At 44.0% G+C, this 21,895-nt stretch overlaps 1 protein-coding gene across 8 annotated transcripts in view; it reads right to left on the reverse strand.

Annotated features, from left to right (window-relative positions):
* Positions 1 to 884: 884 nt before the first annotated feature.
* The window catches only part of SBNO1 (strawberry notch homolog 1), an 83,027-nt gene continuing 62,016 nt past the window's right edge, over positions 885 to 21,895 (reverse strand). For all 8 annotated transcript variants that reach the window (XM_050747860.1, XM_050747858.1, XM_050747856.1 and 5 more), the window contains exons 28-32: positions 21,780 to 21,872; positions 16,551 to 16,688; positions 14,794 to 14,870; positions 9,955 to 10,148; positions 885 to 7,847 (exon numbers count right to left, since the gene is read on the reverse strand). In XM_050747860.1, the coding sequence (XP_050603817.1) occupies positions 7,705 to 7,847; positions 9,955 to 10,148; positions 14,794 to 14,870; positions 16,551 to 16,688; positions 21,780 to 21,872 (645 nt within the window). In that variant the 3' untranslated portion in view covers positions 885 to 7,704. The remainder of the gene's footprint in view (positions 7,848 to 9,954; positions 10,149 to 14,793; positions 14,871 to 16,550; positions 16,689 to 21,779; positions 21,873 to 21,895) is intronic.

Consider the following 21,895-nt stretch of genomic DNA (forward strand, 5'->3'; position numbering starts at 1 on the left):
TGGAATGCAATGGCGCAATCTCGGCTCACTGCCACCTCTGCCTCCCAGGTTCAAGTTTCTCCTGCCTCAGCCTCCCAAGTAGCTGGGATTACAGGCGTCTGCCACCTCGCCAGCTAACTTTCAGAAGAGACGAGGTTTCACCACATTGGCCAGGCTGGTCTCGAACTCCTGACCTCAGGTGATCCGCCCGCCTCGGCCTCCCAAAGTGCTGGGATTACAGGTGTGAGTCACTGTGCCTGGCCATAACCAATTTATTAAGGTTATACATTTAAAAGCCTGTTTCAGTTTTCAAACTCAAAAATACTGAGTCAAATTTTAGTTAAAACACTCCCTCCTTTTGACTTGTTCCTCAAGTAATGCTCAATTATCTCATATATTCGGGAGGTTAAATCCCCCCTAACCATTAATGCCATTTACAAATTTGATTGAATACCCTTATGCATTTCAAGCTAAAAATTGAATATCCTTCTCCCAAGTATTTCAAACATCACAGAAAAACTCCCAGACAAGCCATGCACTAAACGCTGCTCAAGATTCCCACTGGCATCCCAGACCTTTCTCCCCCTCCCACCACCTTCCGCAGCAGTCCGAGACAGCAGCCCACTCCGAGACAGCAGCCCACTCCGAGACAGCAGCCCACTCCGAGACAGCAGCCCACCCCGAGACAGCAGCCCACCCCGAGACAGCAGCCCACCCCGAGACAGCAGCCCACTCCGGGCCCACACACTGCACCTGGGCTGGGCACCGCCCCACCCTGGTTGGCTCCCTGACTCAGTGCCTGTGCCATCTGCAAAGGCACGGTGACAGCACTTACACTTTTTAAAAGACACTATGAAGATGTTCATGAGATCTGTGAAGACAGCGCCCAAAGGAAGCACAACCAGTGACTTGTATTTAATTTATTGAGAATCTTACAAAAACAAAAAACAAAACAAAAACCACCACAACAAAAGAAACTAAATACAGAATTTCTTATGCTTCACGGTTGATCGTTTTTACTTGCAAGAGTAAACCTTGCTAAAATGCAGCCAGTACATTTTTATTGCATGAGACAAATTTCTCAGTTACATATCAAAAGTGGTCAGGATAATCAATGCCGGACACTTCGTACTGCGCTCCCACGAAAGGCTGGATGCAGCAACGCAGTATCGTTAGAACAGGGCGTACCCTTCACACACTGATGGACACGCTACAACAGAAGCAATAACAAAAGGGAGATTTAAAAGAGAACGAAATGAAAACAAACCAAGAGCTGACATCCACCTTTGTTTCAAGTTGTCTTTGGATTCCATCAGACGTCTCCAGATGCACCATGTCAGATTAGTAAAGGAGAATGATCTATGCCTACATAGAAAAGTATCCTTTGCTCAGAGGAGGTAGAACCTGGCAAAAGTTTTATTGCAGAGATACAGTGTACCTCTTCCCACCTCTCATGGATGATGGAAGATACAAGTGGTTATTGAAAACTCCTATCAGTAGTTTGCAAATTCAGTATAAACCATGAACAGGATATTTTTCTGATAGCGGTGAGACTGCAATGTGCTACGTAGAAAAAAAGCTCTCTCTGCCCCATAAAGTGGGAGTCAGAAAGAGGCTCAAGCTTCTTTATCCTCTTCAGTGCCATAAATACTGTCAGAGCAAAAAGGTCTTCAGTGTCTGCTGGCCAGAAACATCTGCCCAGGCACAAATGGGCCGCAAGGGCAGGGTACTGGTTAGGGGCCCACAGTGGAAAAGCCAGGCAGGTTCTCACCAGGGGCCTGTAGAGTGGCCTTCACTCTGGAGGATGCCTGAATTACAAGTACCAAAAAGAACCTGCTTTTTTGGGCTTCTTTTCCTAGCTTAGCCTTGCACTAAAGGGCAGTCTTGCTGGACTGCACCCTGCCATGTTGCTGCAGCGCAGATGGCCGCACTGCCAACCACAGCACGGCTTCTCCATGGGCTCCAGAGGGAGACTGAGCAAGGAGGGTCTGAGTGGTGGATGCACACTGGAGGCAATCTGTGACAGGCCCCAATTCACGACAAATTTAGTTCCCAAGACTGATCCAAATATGGAATGCTTTTACATTTTCACCAAGTCTACCAAGTTGAATAGTAATGAATGAAACTTGTACATGAATGAAAGGCCCCAAAGACGCTCACGGCAATCCTTCCTGAAAGCTATAAAGGAACATGCTCTTACAGGTGCAAAATTGTGAACAAATACCCAATGTCTGCCTCCCGGGTGCCAAACACCACCATTTTCATGAGTCATCCGGGTCTTCCCAACTCCAATTATTAAAAACACCTCGATCCAGCTCTGCTTCTAGGCTTATGGCTGATGCAGTCAAGATCCACTCGCCGATACAAGGGTGGAGAGCACAGCCGCTCCGGGGACCCCAGGGGCCAGCGCTGCAGTGGGCACCTGCCTCTCACCCTCCAGCAGAGTCAGCCTAGGAGGCTCCACAGCAGTTGCTTGGCTCTCTTTTGGAGGACAATTGTTCCTTAATGCACACTTTTTTTTTTTTGAGACAGAGTCTAGCTCTGTTGCCTAGGCTAGAGTGCAGTGATGCCATCTCAGCTCACTGCAAACTCCGCCTCCCGGGTTCACGCCTTTCTCCTGCCTCAGCCTCCCGAGTAGCTGGGACTACAGGCGCCCGCCACTACGCCTGGCTAATTTTTTTTTTGTATTTTTAGTAGAGACAGGGTTTCACCATGTTAGCCAGGATGGTCTCGATCTCCTGACCTCGTGCTTCACCCTCGTCGGCCTCCCAAAGTGCTGGGATTACAGGCGTGAGCCACCGCGCCCCGCCGATGTACATTCTCTAAAGTCACCTGTCAATAACACCCTAGGTCTGCCTCCTGCCTGCTATAAATATCCTCAACAGGTTATAAACAGCAGCAGGCTACCTGTGTTCATTGCAAGTATCACTCATTATTCGTAGGCTAAAAGTATAGGCCCAACTTCTTAAATAAACATAGGGAATTTGCTGCAGCAGCAGGCCAGAAACCACTGTTTCAAATCTGCAAGATTTTCCTATCAGGTGGGAAGCCAGAGATAAGAAATATGGTAAGGCCTGAAAAACTGCAAAAGTAGGAGCAAGTCAGGTTTGCTGATCTAAGAGCTAAGTTTGATCCCAAATGCACTGAAGAAGTTAGAGGAGCTTTAAAGAAGTCTCAGGAAGCATTTTTTACAATGTGAAAACATCAGGTCACTACAGCTTCCAAAGAACAACATAAAGGAGCACGAGCAGCCACACAATGTCAGCGTCAGAAAAGGCGCTCAAGTGCATCCCCCCAGTATAATGCATTGCACACAATAAAAATGCAAAACACAATGAGACATAGTAAAAAACAGTAACACAAAACAGCAATTCTACAGCAAAGATGCAAAACTGAATACTAAAATACAGGAACAAATACTTTTCTAAATGAAAAGTTTTCCATACTTTTCTAAATGAAAAACAAAAAACAAAAAACAAAAAAAGTCGTAAGATGCCCCATATGGGAAAGTCAAGAAAAGAATAAATAGAGCTGAAGGGAAGAGGGAAAAGGGAGAAACAGGTGGGCGGAGTCCCAATTTACAAGAATTATTTACATTCAGAATCCAGAAGAACTCGACATTTCTATATATATACATTTATGTACATATATATAAATACAGCATAAAATTAGAGGGTGGGTTTTGGATTTTATCTCAAGTACTCAGAAAAAAAATGCTAGCGAGCTTGAGTTGCAGGTATTTAGGTGTGTTTCTGTCACTTAAAAGACACTGCATTTGTATCAGACAACTGGCATCCAATGAGACTTTTTTTTTTGCAGTTTTCGCTCTCAGCTGTAGCCGACATGAAACGCTCGTTGTGTTTCTGCAGCAAAGTGGGCCCAGCGCAGTACGCACAGGTGTGGCATCAGCCAGGGAGACCGAGGCCACAAAGAAGGGCAGTCAGTAAATGTCCATCTCCACGGTGTCTGCCTTTGCCACTGGGAAGCCTCAACTAACCGAACATTCGTTAATAGGATCCCAGCCTAACAGCAACGCTTATGTAGCACCATTCTCAGAAACTACCAAGTATCACACAGGGACATGTGTATGGGGACCTTCCTCTTGACTGCTTGTCAAGAAAAGGATCCAGAAGGAACTTACGCCCCTACTTTCATGAAGTGAGATGCAACAATCATTTCCAATCTATTGTTTTTTTCTCTCATGCTAAAATGAAAGTGGAGGGGAGAGGGAAGAAGGCTCCCATTCTACAACTGTAAATGCTGTCCTGGTACCCTTTCTTCTCTTGCCGGCTAACAATTGTTCTAACAGCATCCCATGGAGGCCAGCAAATGAATGCCGCAGGGGCTACAGCCAGAAAATTGTGCCTGTAAAATATCATATTCCTCTGGAGCTTGGTAATACAGAACTTTTACCTCTACAGATGAAGCAAACTAAAATATTGTTGTAACTCAAAAAGGCTTCTGAAGTGCTGAGTTAGAATAAATATATATAGATACATACACACACTACTACATTGCTTTGAATGCAGGTTCTTACTAATTTATATACACATGTAGAGAAGATACTGAAGTGTCTAACTGCAATTTAGCAGCAGAAAAAGAAAACTGCTTAACATATCTGCTTCTTAATCAAGTCATGTTTAAAGAAATGCATTAATACATCTATGAATTTGTATCATTGATAGTGTATCTGGATAATCCCAGTAACTACAGATAGAGACCTTGTGGTATGGAGGTTGCTAAATTAGGGGAACATTAATTCCCCCAGAGATAACATCTGAGCTGCTTTAGACTCTGAAAGTGGTTTTCAGTACAACCGACACTGTAAACTCTGAAAACCCGAACATGATTTCCAATCAAACCTTTGTGCTCAGAGCCATATTGCTAAAAAGAAGAAAAAGGCATTGCAGAGGCAAAGAGGACAGGGGTTAAACAAGGCCTCTGAAGTCAGGTGTGACACTGAGATCCTGCAATGAATGGACCTATTTTACAGAAGTTAGTGGCTAATTTTTTGTATTTATTGATAGAGATGGAGTTTCGCGATGTTGGCCAGGCTGGTCTCGAACTCCTAGCCTCGAGTGATCTGCCAGTCTCGGCCTCCCCAAGTGCTGGGATTACAGGCATGAGCCACCGCGCCCAGCCAAGAGTTGGGTTTTAACAGAAGAGGACCTCGAATGCCGAAGTTTCACAGGGCAGCCAAACCGAACTTGCTGACTTTTGTAAGACCACAGTGTAAAGGTCGGATATCCACCTGAAGAAGGAGTGGGTGCAACTCTCTGGGTGCTGCACACACCATGACCAGCCTGGGCATGCATCGCCCCAGCTCCCATCCATTCAACACTGGTTGCCTTTTTGAGGTCCGTTTTGAGAGGGCTTTCAGAGGCCTTTTAAATGAAAAAAACAACAAAAAAAAGCTGTTCTACAAAGAACCTAATATACATACACTCCTATGTATCAAGATGGCTAGTTCAGAGCAAACATTACATCATGGGCCATGGGGGTTGTCAATTAGCTGCATGCTAAGAATCCTCATATGCTGCTTTGAAAATGCCATAAAAAACGAAGATGCCCTCACACACAGAAAGAGGAGCTGGGTCAACAGCCTATGAGAGAAGATCCTTCCCAACTCTGCCATTCTGTCTCACTGGAGGGTTTGTAATGCTTCCCTTCCTCAGGTCCAGCGACTGTACCTCTGCTGGAGTGGGCGACACTTCCATTGCTGATGGAAGCTGACTACTGCTTTAAAAACACACACATGAGCTGAGAAGTTCTGCTGAAGGTGGGGACAGTGCTGCTCTTGGCTGCAAGCCGGGTCTAGTGGCCCTAACAAGGAAAACTGGCTGATATAAAATGGATCACTGCCTGAGATATATGAACTGGACTGAGGATAGAAGTTGCATCCACTGGGCAAAATGTGCCAAAGAACAGAAAGTACTTTCAATTTATTCTTTTAGGCACCAAGAATAAATAAATCCTAAGAAAACTTACGGTAAGCTTGACATAACCAAACTCAGGCTAAAGGAGACACAAGAGGATGAACACCCTAAGCTTTCAGCCAGGTTTGTCAGTTTTAACACACATCTCACCCAATTCTGCAAGAAGTTTAAAAAGTTAACACAGCAAACAATTCAACTTAAAAAACACTCAGAAGTACTATCATTACACCCCTTCCCTCAACGCCATCTCAAATTTTAGGGATAAGTTTTAAGCCAAACTATAAGGCTACCTGGAATGCTGAGGCAACACACAAGTTCTGCTGAGTCCCCGTCACAGACTACTTCTGAAGGTCACCAGTGAGGGCCTAAACAAGAGTCCACTTCTTGTTAGTATAATAACTTTTTATTTGACATCTACAAGATTTTGGCATCTTGCAGCTTTTTACCAGGTTTATACAATCTCGATTTTTCAATAGTGCAACCTGTGTAAGCAAAAAAAAAAAAAAGAAAAGAAAAAAAAGAAAAAAGAAAAAAGAAAAAAAAAGAAAAAGAAAGAAAGAAAAAGAAAGAAAAGGAAATAAAAAGACCAACTGTCCCCTCACTTGTTCTTATAAACATCTATTATAGGTGAAACAAAACTTACCCATATTATATAGATAAGTGTCTATTCACATTTGTACATTACCATTTTTAACAGCTTGAGATAAACTCTACAATGTCTTACAACACATTAAACAATATTCAAGTTACTGAGTAACAACAATAACAGTAACAAAAAAACATACAGCAGAAGCCTCAAGTGTTTCCTCATTGTCTACAACTCAAGTATGGTTTCCTTTTTATGAGTGAAAAAGCAAATTAAGATAAAGTAAAAAACGATTGTTTGCAAGATGAAAGCCAATTTGTACTTCTTTCTAAAACTACCTTTAAGTTGAAAATGTAAATTTAAGAGGCTTACAGCCATTTCTGCAGCACACATTAGGAATACTATTAATACATTAAAATTAACTTTTAAGAGTTTTATCACAGAAAAATGTATGTACTCATTACCTTGACCAGAAACCTAGGGCAGGGAGAAGGGGCAGGAGGGGTCTGCAGGATTTGAAGCAACACCCAGGTATAAACACTATAAAAATGCAATAACCAATGCTGTACATCTAACAAATGTTTCTCTCTGTTACTCAACTTCTGTGTTAATCTTGTTTACGCATGCTTTCAAAGACATGCACTGTCAGAACAAAAATTAGAAAATAACCTGAATGCATGATATGCAACCTTTCATTTCATGCTTTAATAAACCTATTAAGCTGGAAAAAGAAACCAATATATATTTTCTATATTTATAGACTCAAAACACATGCATCCGGGGATACCTCCCACAGCAATGGCATGGATGTACTGCGTTAACCCTGAGCACTGTATAAACATAAAGTAAAGCCAGTTTGGGAAGTTCCAAGCATTTTAAACCAACTGTGGTCTGTAGCCTTTAACACACTCACAAACAGACTGACACACACGCACGCACACATCCCGCTCTGCTCACCCAAAGTAAAAGCAGACGGGAAGTACCAGGGGAGAAGCAAAAGGAAAGACATATGTACCACCATCAGCACTGCTGATTTTCAGTTTTGCTATCTATTCCAGGTTTGTCCTTACTTCCAAAAAAACTAACTAGAGAGAGCACAACTGAAAAAAATATATAATTCTTTGGAAACTGTCCCTGATTTTTATGCAAATGATATGCTTCAACAGCATTTCAGATCCATCCATGTTGAAACCTATCTGTTCTTTATGCGTTGCTCAAGTTGGTGATGCTCTGAGGGTGATGCTGTTGCCATAGCTGTTTCTGTTGGACCGCAAGCTGTTGAGACTGGTCTGAAGTTGATAGGAGATTTACAAGAGGAGACACACAATTTGCCGGAATGATCAAACCTGTAATTTGTAACAAGAATTTATAAAGTTGTGTCCAGAAGAAACCACGCTGTATAGCTTCACAGCAGATTCCAAATGAGGCATAATATTAAGCGTAATGAACAAGAAGTTCACACAAAAATTAAACGACTACCTAATAAATGAAATGGCCATTGAGATGTAGTCTGATTCTTCAACCGCATTTCCCACAAATACCCAAGCATATGCATGTGTTTAGTGTAATGCCATCTTGTTGGAGGAATAGGAGGTCAAGAATATCTATTATTCTCAGGAGGCTGAGGCAGGAGAATGGCGTGAACCCGGGAGGCGGAGGTTGCAGTGAGCCGAGATCGTGCCACTGCACTCCGGCCTGGGCAACACAGCAAGACTCCGTCTCAAAAAAAAAAAAAAAAAAAAAAACCCCACAAAATCTACAAAATCTATTATTCCCTTTTTAATAGGAGGTCAAGAATATCTATTATTCTATGTATTATCTTTTTAAGCTCCACAAACATGCAAATGTCACTTCTGTCATGTACTAATGCACCAAAAAGACTACAGAAAAAAAGCTGTAAATTCAAATGCTAACTGAAATAGGTAAACTTTGAAGAGTAGATACTAGCAAACTGGAAAGGATACTCTCTGGGTGCTGGTTAAGGGAACTTAAAAGTCCTGCATGTGGGATTGAAGGCTCAATGTTCCCGATAAATTGCATGCATATATATGTATTTTTGAGACAGTCTCGCTCTGTCTCCAGGCTGGAGTGCAGTGGCACAATCTTGGCTCATTGCAACCTCCACCTCCCCAATCAAGTGATTCTCCTGCCTCAGTCTCCCAAGTAGCTGGGACTACAGGTGCGTGCCACCATGCCTGGCTAATTTTTGTATTTTTAGTAGAGACAAGGTTTCAACATGTTGGCCAGGATGGTCTTGATCTCTTTGACTTCGTGATCCACCTGCCTCGGCCCCCTGAAGTGCTGGGATTATAGGCATAAACCACCATGCCCAGCCCTAATTTTTTTTTTTAATAGAGACAAGGTCTCACTGTGTTGCCTAGGCTGGTCTCAAACTCCTGGGCTAAAGCAATCCTCCTGCCTCAGGCTCCCAAAGTGCTGGGATTACAAGTGTGAACCACCATGTCCAGCTGATGGGCTGCTTTTGGAACTGGAAATCTAGACTTTTAAATCAAACCTCTTTTTTAAATGTTGGCAATTAATTCAAATGAGGCCAGGCGCAGTGGCTCGCGCCTATAACCCCAGCACTTTGGGAAGCCAAGGTGGGCGGATCACTTGAGGTCAGGAGTTCGAGACTAGCTTGGCCAACATGGTGAAAAACCACCTCTACTAAAAAAATACAAAAATTAGCCGGGTGTGGTGGTGCATGCCTATAATCCCAGCTACTCAGGAGGTGGAGGATACGGTGAGCCAGGAGCACGCCACTGCTCTCCAGCCTGGGCAACACAGTAAGACTCAGTCTCAAAAAAAAAAAAAAAAAAAAAAAAAAAAAAAAAAAAATTAATTCAAATGAAAACCTACAAAAATCCCAAAACACTCAAGTGTCCAAAAAAAAAAAAAATCCACGGACTGATTTTGGCCCATGAACTGCTGATATGCAACTCGTGGTAGAAGAAGGCTGCTGTAAGTGAAACCAAGATAAGCAAACAGAGTTCAATTGCTGGCCTGCTTCCTGGATACCTGTAGTTGAGCACACAGTGGGAACAGCTGGCCTAGTCTGCCCTTGCTCCCTGCAGGACACCAAGCCATCCTCTGTGCACAGTGGCTTTTGAGTTCCAGAGTCTTAAGCTAGCTCAATGGAGAACTCCTGGGCAAGAGACTGAACAGTCTTCACACCAGGGAGCCTGCACAGCCACCAAGAGTAGAGAAGGAGAGCAGGAGCGGCTGAGAGCAGCATCAAAGAGATGACCATATCATAACTTTAACCAGAACCAACAATGTCTGTTTGAAGGCTTAACTTCTGTTCGACCTTGTAAGAAATATAAAACGGGTCCCATACCCACTACTGGAGGAGATGTTAAATGCATGTAGAACACAGCTAAGATATTAGCAATGAGAAAAAAGTCAGATCTGATTTTTTCCTGCAACTCAAACCAAAACAAAAATTAGACTCACCTACAATCCGTTGCCCATCTTCCGTTCTTAGCCGCACAATCTGCATCTTCACGTTTGTGCCACTGACAGATGCTAGAACACCCTCAACTTTTGTCCAGACACTCAGCACTGAACCACATAATACATAGTATGTACGGCAACGAAGACCTATTTCACAAACTAACCCCAAGCTTGCTTTTTTGCAATTGCCGCGCCTAAGAAAAGTGGGAAAGAAATACACATATGTGAGTGTCTATATATGCACACAGACACACGTTTCTGAAAGGTTTACAAGGTCAACTCAAATTTCTTTTCTTTTTGTTTTTTTGAGACGGAGTTTCACTCTTGTTGCCCACACTGGAGTGCAGTGGCACGATCTTGGCTCATTGCAACCTCCGCCTCCCAGGTTCAAGTGATTCTCCTGCCTCAGCCTCCCAAGTAGTTGGGAATTTCTTTTTTTCTTGTATTTTTAGTAGAGACGGGGTTTTGCCATGTTGGGCCGGCTGGTCTCAAACTCCTGACCTCTGGTGATCCGCCCTTGGCTTCCCAAAGGGTTGGGATTAGAGGCGTGAGCCACCGCTCCTGGCCGCAAGTTTCAAATAAACAATGTTTTAGCAGTATTTGCCTTTACTATTTCTTAGATTATAATTCTGTTGGCCTACTGGGTTATCATTTCCAATTTAAGGTATCAGTGCTGATTTTTTTGTTTGTTTGTTTGTTTTGAGGTGGAGTTTCACTCTGTCGCCCAGGCTGGAGTGCAGTGGCTGGATCTCAGCTCACTGCAAGCTCCGCCTCCCGGGTTTACGCCATTCTCCTGCCTCAGCCTCCTGAGTAGCTGGGACTACAGGCGCCCGCCACCTCGCCTGGCTAGTTTTTTGTATTTTTTTAGCAGAGACGGGGTTTCACCAGGTTAGCCAGGATGGTCTCGATCTCCTGACCTCGTGATCCACCCGTCTCGGCCTCCCAAAGTGCTGGGATTACAGGCTTGAGCCACTGCGCCCAGCCTCAGGGCTGTTTTTTAAAACCACAATTTTTTCAGGGGCCTGCCTCCCCATAAAAAGGGTTGAATTTATTGTGTTTGCTATCTGTTGAAGCATTTTAGTTATTTTAACATCCATTATTTTACTGTAGTATTGCTAGTTTATAAAATTATCTTGCTAGCCTAGCCGGGCATGATGGCTCATGCCTGTAGTCACAGCTCTTTGGGAGGCTGAGGGGGGAGTATTGTTTGACTTCAGGGGTTTGAGACCAGCCTGTGCAACATGGCCAGGCTCTATCTCTACAAAAAGTTTAACATAATTAGGCATGGTGGCTCATGCCTGTAACCCCAGCACTTTTGGGAAGCTGAGGCCTGCAGATAGCTTGAGGCCAGGAGTTTGAGACCAGCCTGGCCAACATGGAGAAACCACATTTCTACTGAAAATACAAAAACTAGCCAGGTGTGGGCTGGGCACTGTGGCTCATGCCTATAATCCCAGCACTTTGGGAGGACAAGGTGGGCGGATCACGAGGTCAGGAGATCAAAACCATCCTGGCTAACATGGTGAAACCTGGTCTCTACTAAGAATATCAAAACATTAGCCAGGCTTGGTGGCAGGCACCTGTAGTCCCAGCTACTCGGGAGGCTGAGGCAGGAGAATGGCGTAAACCCGGGAGGCAGAGCTTGCAGTGAGCGGAGATAGTGCCACTGCTCTCCATGCTGGGCAACAGAGGAGACTCTGTCTCAACAACAACAACAAAAAAAACAACAAAAAAAAGCCGGGTGTGGTGGCACATGCCTGTAATCCCAGCTACTCAGGTGGTGGAGGCACGAGAATCGCTTGAACCTGGGAGGTGGAGGTTGCAGTGAGCCAAGATGGTGCCATTGCACTCAAGCCCTCTGTTTAAAAAAGAAAAAAAGATCCTGAGACATCCTGCCATGAAAAAACAAGCAACACCTGTGAAAATAAAAGAAGGGCCGGGGGGAAAGATCCTGCCAGTTATTTCTGTATTATGAAACTACTGATACACTGGTTCTAAATCACATTAGTGGGAAGGACTCAGCAATCTAGAGGGGGGACGGAAAGGGGTGGGAGGGGAGGGAGAGGCTACATGTAAGTTTAAGAAGAAATGAGAAAAAGGGAGAAATACCACCAATGTTTTATGGTTAAAATTATTTTCAGAATTCATCAATAAAGATGTCCTTCTGGTTAGTACTAATTCAAGATGAATCTAATACACACAGTGTTAAACGTACATGTATAGGACACTTTTCTTACTGTAACTCAAAGCAAATGTTTGTTGTTTTTTAAGTTAATTTTTTTGTAGAGATGGAGTCTCGCTGTGTTGAGGAAGTTGGTCTCAAACTCCTGGCCTCAAGCAATCCTCTCATCGTGATCTCCCAAAGTGCTAGGAGCCACTGCACTGTCCCCAGAGGAAATGTTTTAGAAAATGTTAGGGGCAGGCGCAGTGGCTTATGCCTGTAATCCCAGCACTTTGGGAGGCCGTGGTGGGCAGATCACAAAGTCAGGAGTTCGAGACCAGCTTGGCCAACATGGTGAAATGAAACCCTGTCTCTACTAAAAATACAAAAATTAGTTGGGCATGGTGGCGGGCGCCTGTAGTCCCAGCTACTCAGGAGGCTGAGGCAGGAGAACTGCTTGAACCTGGGAGGCAGAGGTTGCAGTGAGCCAAGATCGTGCCACTGTACTCCAGCCTGGGAGACAGAGCAAGGACCCCACCTCCAAAAAAAAAAAAAAAAAAAAGTTTGTAGGTTAACTTTTAAAACTTTTTTTTTTTTTTTTTTTTTTTTTTTTGAGACGGAGTCTCGCTCTGTCGCCCAGCCCAGGCTGGAGTGCAGTGGCGCGATCTCGGCTCACTGCAAGCTCCGCCTCCCGGGTTCACGCTATTCTCCTGCCTCAGCCTCCCGAGTAGCTGGGACTACAGGCGCCCACAACCGCGCCCGGCTAATTTTTTGTATTTTTAGTAGAGACGGGGTTTCACCGTGGTCTCGATCTTCTGACCTTGTGATCCGCCCGCCTCGGCCTCCCAAAGTGCTGGGATTACAGGCGTGAGCCACCGCGCCTGGCAAAACTTTTTTTTTATTTTGAGATTGAGTCTCGCTGTCACCCAGGCAGGGGTGCAGTGCCACGATCTCAGTTCACTGCAACTTCTGCCTCCCAGGATCAAGCAATTCTCGTGCCTCAGCCTCCCAAGCAGCTGGGATTACAGGCGTCTGCCACCATGCCCTGCTAATTTTTGTATTTTTAGTAGATATGTGGTTTCACCATGTTGGCCGGGCTGGTCTTAAACTCCTGGCCTCATGTGATCCATCTTGACCTCTCCAGGTGCCAGGACTACCGGCAAGCCAATGGCACCTAGCTGGCCTACCTTTTAAAACATTTTATCTTACAGACTTTTTCTAATTTTCAGTGGCACTAATTTACTCTCATAATGAAAACCAAAAGCACTACTCACATCAAAGCCAACTTATGCACCTACAGAAGGAGCCCAAACCATCAAAAAAACAAACAAAAAAACCCCTCAAGCTAAAATTCATTTACACTTTATATTCCTTTTCATGAAGTGGGTCAGATACCGCAAGAGCATTAACTACTTAATGAGGGAGAAAACTATGATTTGCAGATATGAGAGTATACGAGGTCACAAAGTGAACACTGCAAGCTAAGGGGTGAGGGGGCACAGCAAGAAGCACTCCAAGACTCAACAACAAAAGTTTGCGTGTGCTGTGCTGTTAACTTTGGGCATCTCCCTGGTTTCTTAGACATTCCCTAGATCTGGGACACCAGTAAAGCTTTTTTAAAAAAGAAAGGAAGAAAGAAAAGAGCCCAGCTACTCAGGAGGCCGAGATGGGAGGGGTTTGAGGCTGCAGTGAGTTATGACTGGCTGCATTGTTCTCCAGCCTAGGTGATATAATGAGACTGTCCTTTGAAATAACCAACCAAACAAAAAAAACACGGAGAGTGACAGAAGGAGGGCGAAAAAGTGTTTTTTTTTTTTTTTTTGAGACAGAGTTTTGCTCTTGTTGCCCAGGCTATAGTACAATGGCGCGATCTCAGTTCACCGCAACCCCTGCCTCCCGGGTTCAAGCGATTCTCCTGCCTCGGCCTCCTGAGTAGCTGGGATTACAGGCATGTGCCACCACAGCCGGCTAATTTTTTTTTTTTTTTTTTTTTTTTAAGTAGAGACGGGGTTTCTCCATGTTGGTCAGGCTGGTCCCGAACACCCAACCTTAGTGATCCGCCCGCCTCAACCTCCCAAAATGCTGGGATTTTTTTTTTTTTTTTAAATGGAGTCTCGCTCTGTCACCCAGGCTAGAGGCAATAGCGCAATTTTGACTCACTGCAACTTCCACCTTCTGGGTTCAAGCAATTCTCCTGCCTCAGCCTCCCAAGTAGCTTGGATTACAGGCGCCCGCCACCACACTGGCTAATTGTTTTGTATTTTTAGTAAAGATGGGGTTTCACCATGTTGGCCAGGATGGTCTTGAACTCCTGACCTCAGGTGATCCGCCCACCTCAGCCTCCCAAAGTGCTGGGATTACAGGCGTGAGCCACCGCGCCCGGCCATGAAAAAGCAAGTTCTAACATGAAGGATGACTGTTAAAGTCACGCTGCCAGAGAGCAGTTTGGCTGGAAATCAGAAAGCATCAGTGAAGAGTAAGGAGGTACATAAACTAAACAGTTTCATAAACAGTACACAATCTACAACCATCCAGTAAATATCCCTGATGGAACACACCACGCCTGACAATACTTAATCTGTTAGTTAATTCATGAGGACATACTGGTAAAGAGTGAAGGTGTATTTAAATCTCAATTAAAATTTGGAAAACATGGTAGGAAACATGAAAATACTAACCAATAAGCATGAGTACAAGTATCTGCAGATGAATTATACTGATCTAACCAGTGCATCAGGGCATCATCTGAGACGACCTGTAAAAACGAGAAAAATTTCACTGAAAACAGTATTGCTTTAAATAAACTGGTTACCTAGTCTCGTCTATAATTCTAAGAGGCAACCAATTTAAAATAATCTCTACACAAAAAGCCTTACCGTTGCCATTAACTGAATCTGAATGCCATTTCAAAAGTTCCGTCATGCTGGTTCCTCTTATACAATACATTTTTCAAATAACTACTTAACTTTGTTTTCAAATCAGAATGGCTACAAATAATAATATAAGGTAATATTAATAAAATAAAACCTAATAGTAAATGTTAGGAAAAATGGTCGCTTACTGTTTTCTATAAATCATTGCAAAATATAAACATAGAGGCATCCTCACAATAAAACTAAGAGGTAGTGAGAAGGCCTTTAAACATTCTAACTTTTGTGATTAGCACGGGAAGCTTCCTTTACTGAAGAGGTAAGCTATTTCAAATAATCATTTTAGGCTGGGCACGGTGGTTCATGCCTATAATCCCAGCACTCTGGGAGACCAAGGCGGGTGATCACTTAAGGCCAGGAGTTCAAGACCAGACTGGCTAACATGGCAAAACTCCGTCTCTACTAAACATACAGAAAAAAAATTAGCCAGGTGTGTAGCACATGCCTGTAATCCCAGCTACTTGGGAAGCTGACGCACAAGAATCACTTGAACCCGTGAGGCGAAGGTTACAGTGAGCCAAGATTGCGCTACTACACTCCAGCCTGGGCAACAGAAGGAGGCACCCTAGAAGTTTCTTAAGGCTGCTAACATTAAGACTGTGATATCAGCATTACAAAAGTTGACATTTTTCTTAAACCAGGCTGGGTGCGGTGGCTGACACCTGTTAATTCTAGAACTTTGGGGGGCAGAGGTGAAAGAATTGCTTGAGCCCATGAGACCAGACCAGTCCAGCCTTTGCAACATAGTGAGACCTCATTTAAAAAAAAAAAAAAAAAAAAAGGAAAATATAATTTCATACCTAGAAAAACTATCTTAAACAATTTCAATATATTATAAAATAAGTTTTTTGTTTTTTTTTTTTTTTTTGAGACGGAGTCTTGCTCTGTCACGCTGGCTGGAGTGCAGCGGAACAATCTCGGCTTACTATGGCCTCCATGTCCCAGGTTTAAGCGATTCTCCTGCCTCAGCCTCCTGAGTAGCTGGGAGTACAGGCGTGCGCCACCACACCTCATTATCTTTTGTATCTTTAGTAGAGACGAGGTTTTACCATGTTGGCCAGGCTGGTCTCGAAATCCTGACCTCCGGTGATCCAACTGCCTCGGCCTCCCAAAGTGCTAGGATCACAGGCATGAGCCACCGTGCCCAGCCAAAATAAGTATTCTTTTTTTTTTTTGAGATGAAGTTTCACTCTTGTTGCTCAGGCTGGACTGCAATGGCTCCACCTTGGCTCACTGCAACCTCCGCCTCCTGGGTTCAAGCGATTCTCCTACTTCGGCCTCCCGAGTAGCTGCGATTACAGGTATGCATCACCATCCCGGGCTAATATGTTGCATTTTCAGTAGAGACGGAGTTTCTCCATGTTGGTCAGGCTGGTCTCAAACTCCCAACCTTAGATGATCTGCCCGCCCCGGCCTCCCAAAGTGCTGGGATTACAGGTATGAGCCACTACGCCTGGCCCAAAATAAGTGTTCTTATATAATATAAAGTACAAATGAGAAAATACCTTCTTATATTTCTTTTTTAGATCAGCATAAATTTCTAATTTGAGCTGTTTCCCAGTATTTGGTCGATAAACTAAGAAAAGTTTCTTTTTAGGATTCACTTCTTTAACTAAGATGGCAGTTTTCTTGTTGTTCCTTATCTGTTTAAAGAAAATGGCAAAATATAAAGATTTTACAACACACACTTTAAGACATGTTTTTGTATCATCACGTCAGCATATATAATCACTTGAGACTGTAACACTAAGTAAGTACATAGATAGGTAACTTCAAAAAACACCAAAACTGCTTGTTTAAAAGACTAACACGGCCACACCCAAAGGGCAGTTATTGGACCTTAATTCCGGCTAAAACAAAAGTTAAAGACCAAAGTTATCTTCAGAAAACTATGTGGAATTAGCTTTAATGCACAAATGTCCAATACAGATCATTTTGCTTCTTTTATTTCCTGTACCTGGAATCCCAGTCAAGTAGCCTCAGAGAGATAAGAAAAACCAAGTGTAATAAAATGTTAACAGTAGAATCCAGGTAGTAGGCATTAGGGGTCTTCAGAGAAAGTTCTTTTAGCTCTGCTGTATGTTTTTAAACATCTCTCAGTAAAATGGAGAAATAAATATTACTCTCCTTTCAGGTTAACAATAGAATTCAAGCCTCTCCAAGCTAAGGCCTTGGATAGCCCCAGTGCTCTGCACTTGTCTCTCTGCCAGTACTGCCTTTCCTGATGTCACAGGGTTTTGAAGGGCAAAGTGAGAGATCACCTGATAAAGTGTTCTGTAAACAGCAAAGCTATGGCAGCAGAAAGCAAAAATGTTGAACAAATTGTCCACATATATGGAGGTAAAAATGGAAGAAAGGGAAGCATTAGAGAAATGTTGGAATCCAGGTATGTATATTTTTTTTTTTTTTTTTTTTTGAGACGGAGTCTCGCTGTGTCTCCCAGGCTGGAGTGCAGTGGCGCGATCTCGGCTCACTGCAAGCTCCGCCTCCCGGGTTCACGCCATTCTCCTGCCTCAGCCTCCCGAGTAGCTGGGACTACAGGCGCCCGCCACCACGCCCGACTAATTTTTTGTATTTTTAGTAGAGACGGGGTTTCACCGTGGTCTCGATCTCCTGACCTTGTGATCCGCCCGCCTCGGCCTCCCAAAGTGCTGGGATTACAGGCGTGAGCCACCGCGCCCGGCCCCAGGTATGTATTTTTAACTTTTTTTTTTTTTTTTGAGACAGAGCCTCGCTCTGTCACCAGTCTAGAGTATAGTGGCACGATCTTGGCTCACTGCAAGCTCCGCCTCCCGGGTTCAAGGCGATTCTCCTGCCTCAGCCTCCCAAGTAGCTGGGACTACAGGTACCCGCCACCATGCCCAGCTAATTTTGTATTTTCAGTAGAGACAGGGTTTTTCCATGTTGGCCAGGCTGGTCTCGAACTCCCGACCTCAGGTGATCTGCCCGCCTCGGTCTCCCAAAGTGTTAGGATTATAGGCATGAGCCACCATGCTTGGCCTACTTTTAACTTTTTAAAGTTGGATTTATGAGAGAAACTTTAAGAGGAAGGAGTTACTCTTAAGACTCCATTTAACTCAAGGAAAAACTGGAAAATTCATTTCTTCCATAATGAAGACTGAACAGCTTCTAAACAATCATTTCTGGAGCAACACGGAAGGAAAAAGAAAAGTTACAAAGTAAAACCATTTTCCCAGCCCTCTAACACAATAAATCATTGTTTGTGGGGCTATTAACTTTTTATATTAATTCTTTTTTTTTTTTTTTTTTTTGAGATGGAGTCTCGCTGTGTCTCCCAGGCTGGAGTGCAGTGGCGTGATCTCAGCTCACTGCAAGCTCCGCCTCCCGGGTTCACGCCATTCTCCCGCCTCAGCCTCCCAAGTAGCTGAGACTACAGGCGCCCGCCACCACGCCCGGCTAGTTTTTTTTTTTGTATTTTTAGTAGAGACGGGGTTTCACCATGTTAGCCAGGATAGTCTCGATCTCCTGACCTCGTGATCCACCCGCCTCGGCCTCCCAAAGTGCTGGGATTACAGGCTTGAGCCACCGCGCCCGGCCTATATTAATTCTTATAATAAAAAACATAATCTTTTACTTTCTTCTTCATGAATATTAAAGACCCTTGGTCTCTTACTTTTTCCAACGAATTGAAACATTGTTTATATAATTACTGTAAAGTCATAAAACAATGGTTAAGGTGAAGATTATATTTAAAATTATTTATCAGCTGACAGGAAACATCCAAACCTATACTTACAGGATAGTGTTTAGACACTTAAGAATGGGCTCTGTCTTGACAGTGTCAGGTTAATTATACATCATCACAGAACAGTGGAAAGCGATTCTGACACTGACTTCCTAATGGCAGCACAGGTTACACACACTGAAAACTATGGTGGCCTAATGCAGTGAAGGTTCAAAGGCAAACAAAGACCAGGAATGAGGTCTCTAGGGCCACCACTCCTCATGCCCAGCCACCTGTTGCCACGCAGAGAATGAAGGACCAGTATTACCACATTCTTCAACCTAAGGGAAGCTGGGGATCATGACTTTCATCACAATCTACCAACAGCGATATTCTGGCAATAATTTCAAATTAAAACTAATAACCAAGAGCCAGATGCAGTGGTGCATGCCTGTAATCCCAGCCATTCAGGTGGTCAAGGTGAGAGGATGGATCAAGCCCAGGAGGAGTTCGAGACTGTCCTGAAAACAATAACCAACACCCTATGTGGACCAATCAAAATGGCACCTATGGGGGAAAGCCAAGTAAAATACGTGAATTCTACCAATGTCAACATCTTGGTTGTGATATCACAATACAGTTTTGAAAAATATTACCACTGGGGGAACTGGTAAAAGTATGCAAGATGTTTATCTGTATCGTTTCTTATAATGACATGCAAATCAACCTACAGTTCAATCAGTATTTCAAAAACCCCAAAACCACCAAGGCACAGTAGCTGACAACTGTAATCCAGTACTTTGGGAGGCCGAGGTGGGAGCATCATTTAAGCCTATGAGTTTGAGACCAGCCTGGACAACACAGTGAGATATCAACTGCATTTAAAAAAAAAAAAAAAACTAGCCAAGTGTGGTGGAGTGTACCTGTGGTCCCAGCTACTCAGGAAGATGAAGTGAGAGGACTGTCTGAGCCCAGGAGGTTGAAGCTGCAGTGAGCCGTGATCACGCACGCCACTGCATATCAGCCTGGGTGACAGTGGGAGGAGATCCCATTACAAAAAACAAAACCAAACCAGAAAACCCCAACTCAACTAGGAGCCAGATCCTTTGAGAGCTTTTCTCTAGATCAAGGATCAACAGCTTAGGCCTGTGGAATAAATCTAGCCTGGCGCTTCTAAACTGAAGTAAGTTTAAGAAGGAATGAAGGGGCCGGGCGCAGTGGCTCACGCCTGTAATCCCAGCACTTTGGGAGGCCGAGGCGGGCGGATCACAAGGTCAGGAGATCGAGACCACAGTGAAACCCCGTCTCTACTAAAAATTACAAAAAAATTAGCCGGGTGCGGTTGTGGGCGCCTGTAGTCCCAGCTACTCGGGAGGCTGAGGCAGGAGAATGGCGTGAACCCGGGAGGCGGAGCTTGCAGTGAGCCGAGATCCGCCACTGCACTCCAGCCTGGGCTGGGTGACAGAGCGAGACTCCGTCTAAAAAAAAAAAAAAAAAAAAAAAAGAAGGAATGAAGGGGCCTGGTGCGGTGGCTCACGCCTGTAATCCCAGCACTTTGGGAGGTGGAGGCGGGGGGATCATGAGGTCAGGAGATCAAGGCCATCCTGGCTAACACAGTGAAACCTCGTCTCCACTAAAACTAAAAAACTTAGCTGGGCGTGGTGGCACACGCCTGTAGTCTCAGCTACTCAGGAGGCTGTAGCAGAAGAATCGCTTGAACTTGGGAGGCGGAGGTTGCGGTGAGCCAAAATCACGCCACTGCACTCCAGCCTGGGTGACAGACTGAAACTCTGTCTCAAAAAACAAAAACAAAACAACCCCAAATATCTTAGAGAACTGGTGAAATAAAAACTATGTTGTCTAAAGTAAGTCAGTATGAAACTCAAGATACTGTTAAGTATCTATACATATATGTATAGTTATGTGTGCACACACACACCCCTTAGTTCTGTCCACAGAGACAAATCATAACTGAAATAATGCAGCTGTTTTACTAACTGAAAAATGAGTCTTCAAGATATAAAGCATTATTAAGACTAAAGCAAGTCTCTGTCTTATGAAAAATGCTTAATTTAAGAAAATGTTGGCCGGGTGCGGTGGCTCACGCCTGTAATCCCAGCACTTTGGGAGGCTGAGGTGGGCAAATCACGAGGTAAGGAGATTGAGACCATCTTGGCTAAGATGGTGAAACCCCATCTCTACTAAAAATGTAAAAAATAATTAGCCGGGTGTGGTGGTGGGCGCCTATAGTCCCAGCTACTTGGGAGGCTGAGGCAGGAGAATGGCGTGAACCTGGGAGGCGGAGCTTGCAGTGAGCTGAGATTGCGCCACTGGACTCCAGCCTGGGCGACAGAGCAAGACTCCGTCTTTTAAAAAAATAAAAATAAAAAAAATAAAAACAATACTAAAGAAAATGTTAACAATTTAGCCAGGCGTGGTGGCTCACACCCATAATTCCAGCACTTTGGGAGGCCAAGGCAGGCAGATCATCTGAGGCAGGAGATCGAGACCAGCCCAGCCAACATGGCGAAACTTCGCCTCTACTAAAAATACAAAAATTAGGAAGGGTGATGTGGCTCACACCTGTAATCCCAGCACTTTGGAAGGCTGAGGCAGGCAGATCACCTGAGGTCGGGAGTTCGAGATCAGCCTGATCAACATGAAGAAACCCTGTCTCTACTAAAAATACAAAATCAGCCAGGCCTAGTGGCACATGCCTCTAATTTCAGCTACTCGGGAGGCAGAGGATGCAGTGAGCCGAGATCGCACCATTGCACTCCAGCCTGGGCAACAAAGAGCGAAACTCTGTCTCAAAATAAAAAGAAAAAAAGAAAATATAAAATTCTAAACTCACATCTAATAACATCCTTTAAAATGCATTAAGTAAAAACGTGATACAAATGGACAAACCCACAATTACAACGATAAATTACCAAAACAGAGAAAGCTAAACACAACTGGGAAACAGGTACAAAGTGAAGAGACAATTACAATATTGGCCATTAAAAAGTATTATATATCTGAATAGCATTTAAAGGAAAAGTCGTACTTGCAATGACAAGTAAAAGCCATCGTCTGGTCCTGTCAGCTCAGCCCAAATCTTGGTAGCTTCCTCCCATGACATTCCCCTCTCTACACTAATCTGTAAGAGAAACAACAAAATTT

The sequence above is a fragment of the Macaca thibetana genome, chromosome 11, assembly GCF_024542745.1.
Source record: "Macaca thibetana thibetana isolate TM-01 chromosome 11, ASM2454274v1, whole genome shotgun sequence".
In the NCBI taxonomy this organism is placed as follows: Eukaryota; Metazoa; Chordata; class Mammalia; order Primates; family Cercopithecidae; genus Macaca; species Macaca thibetana.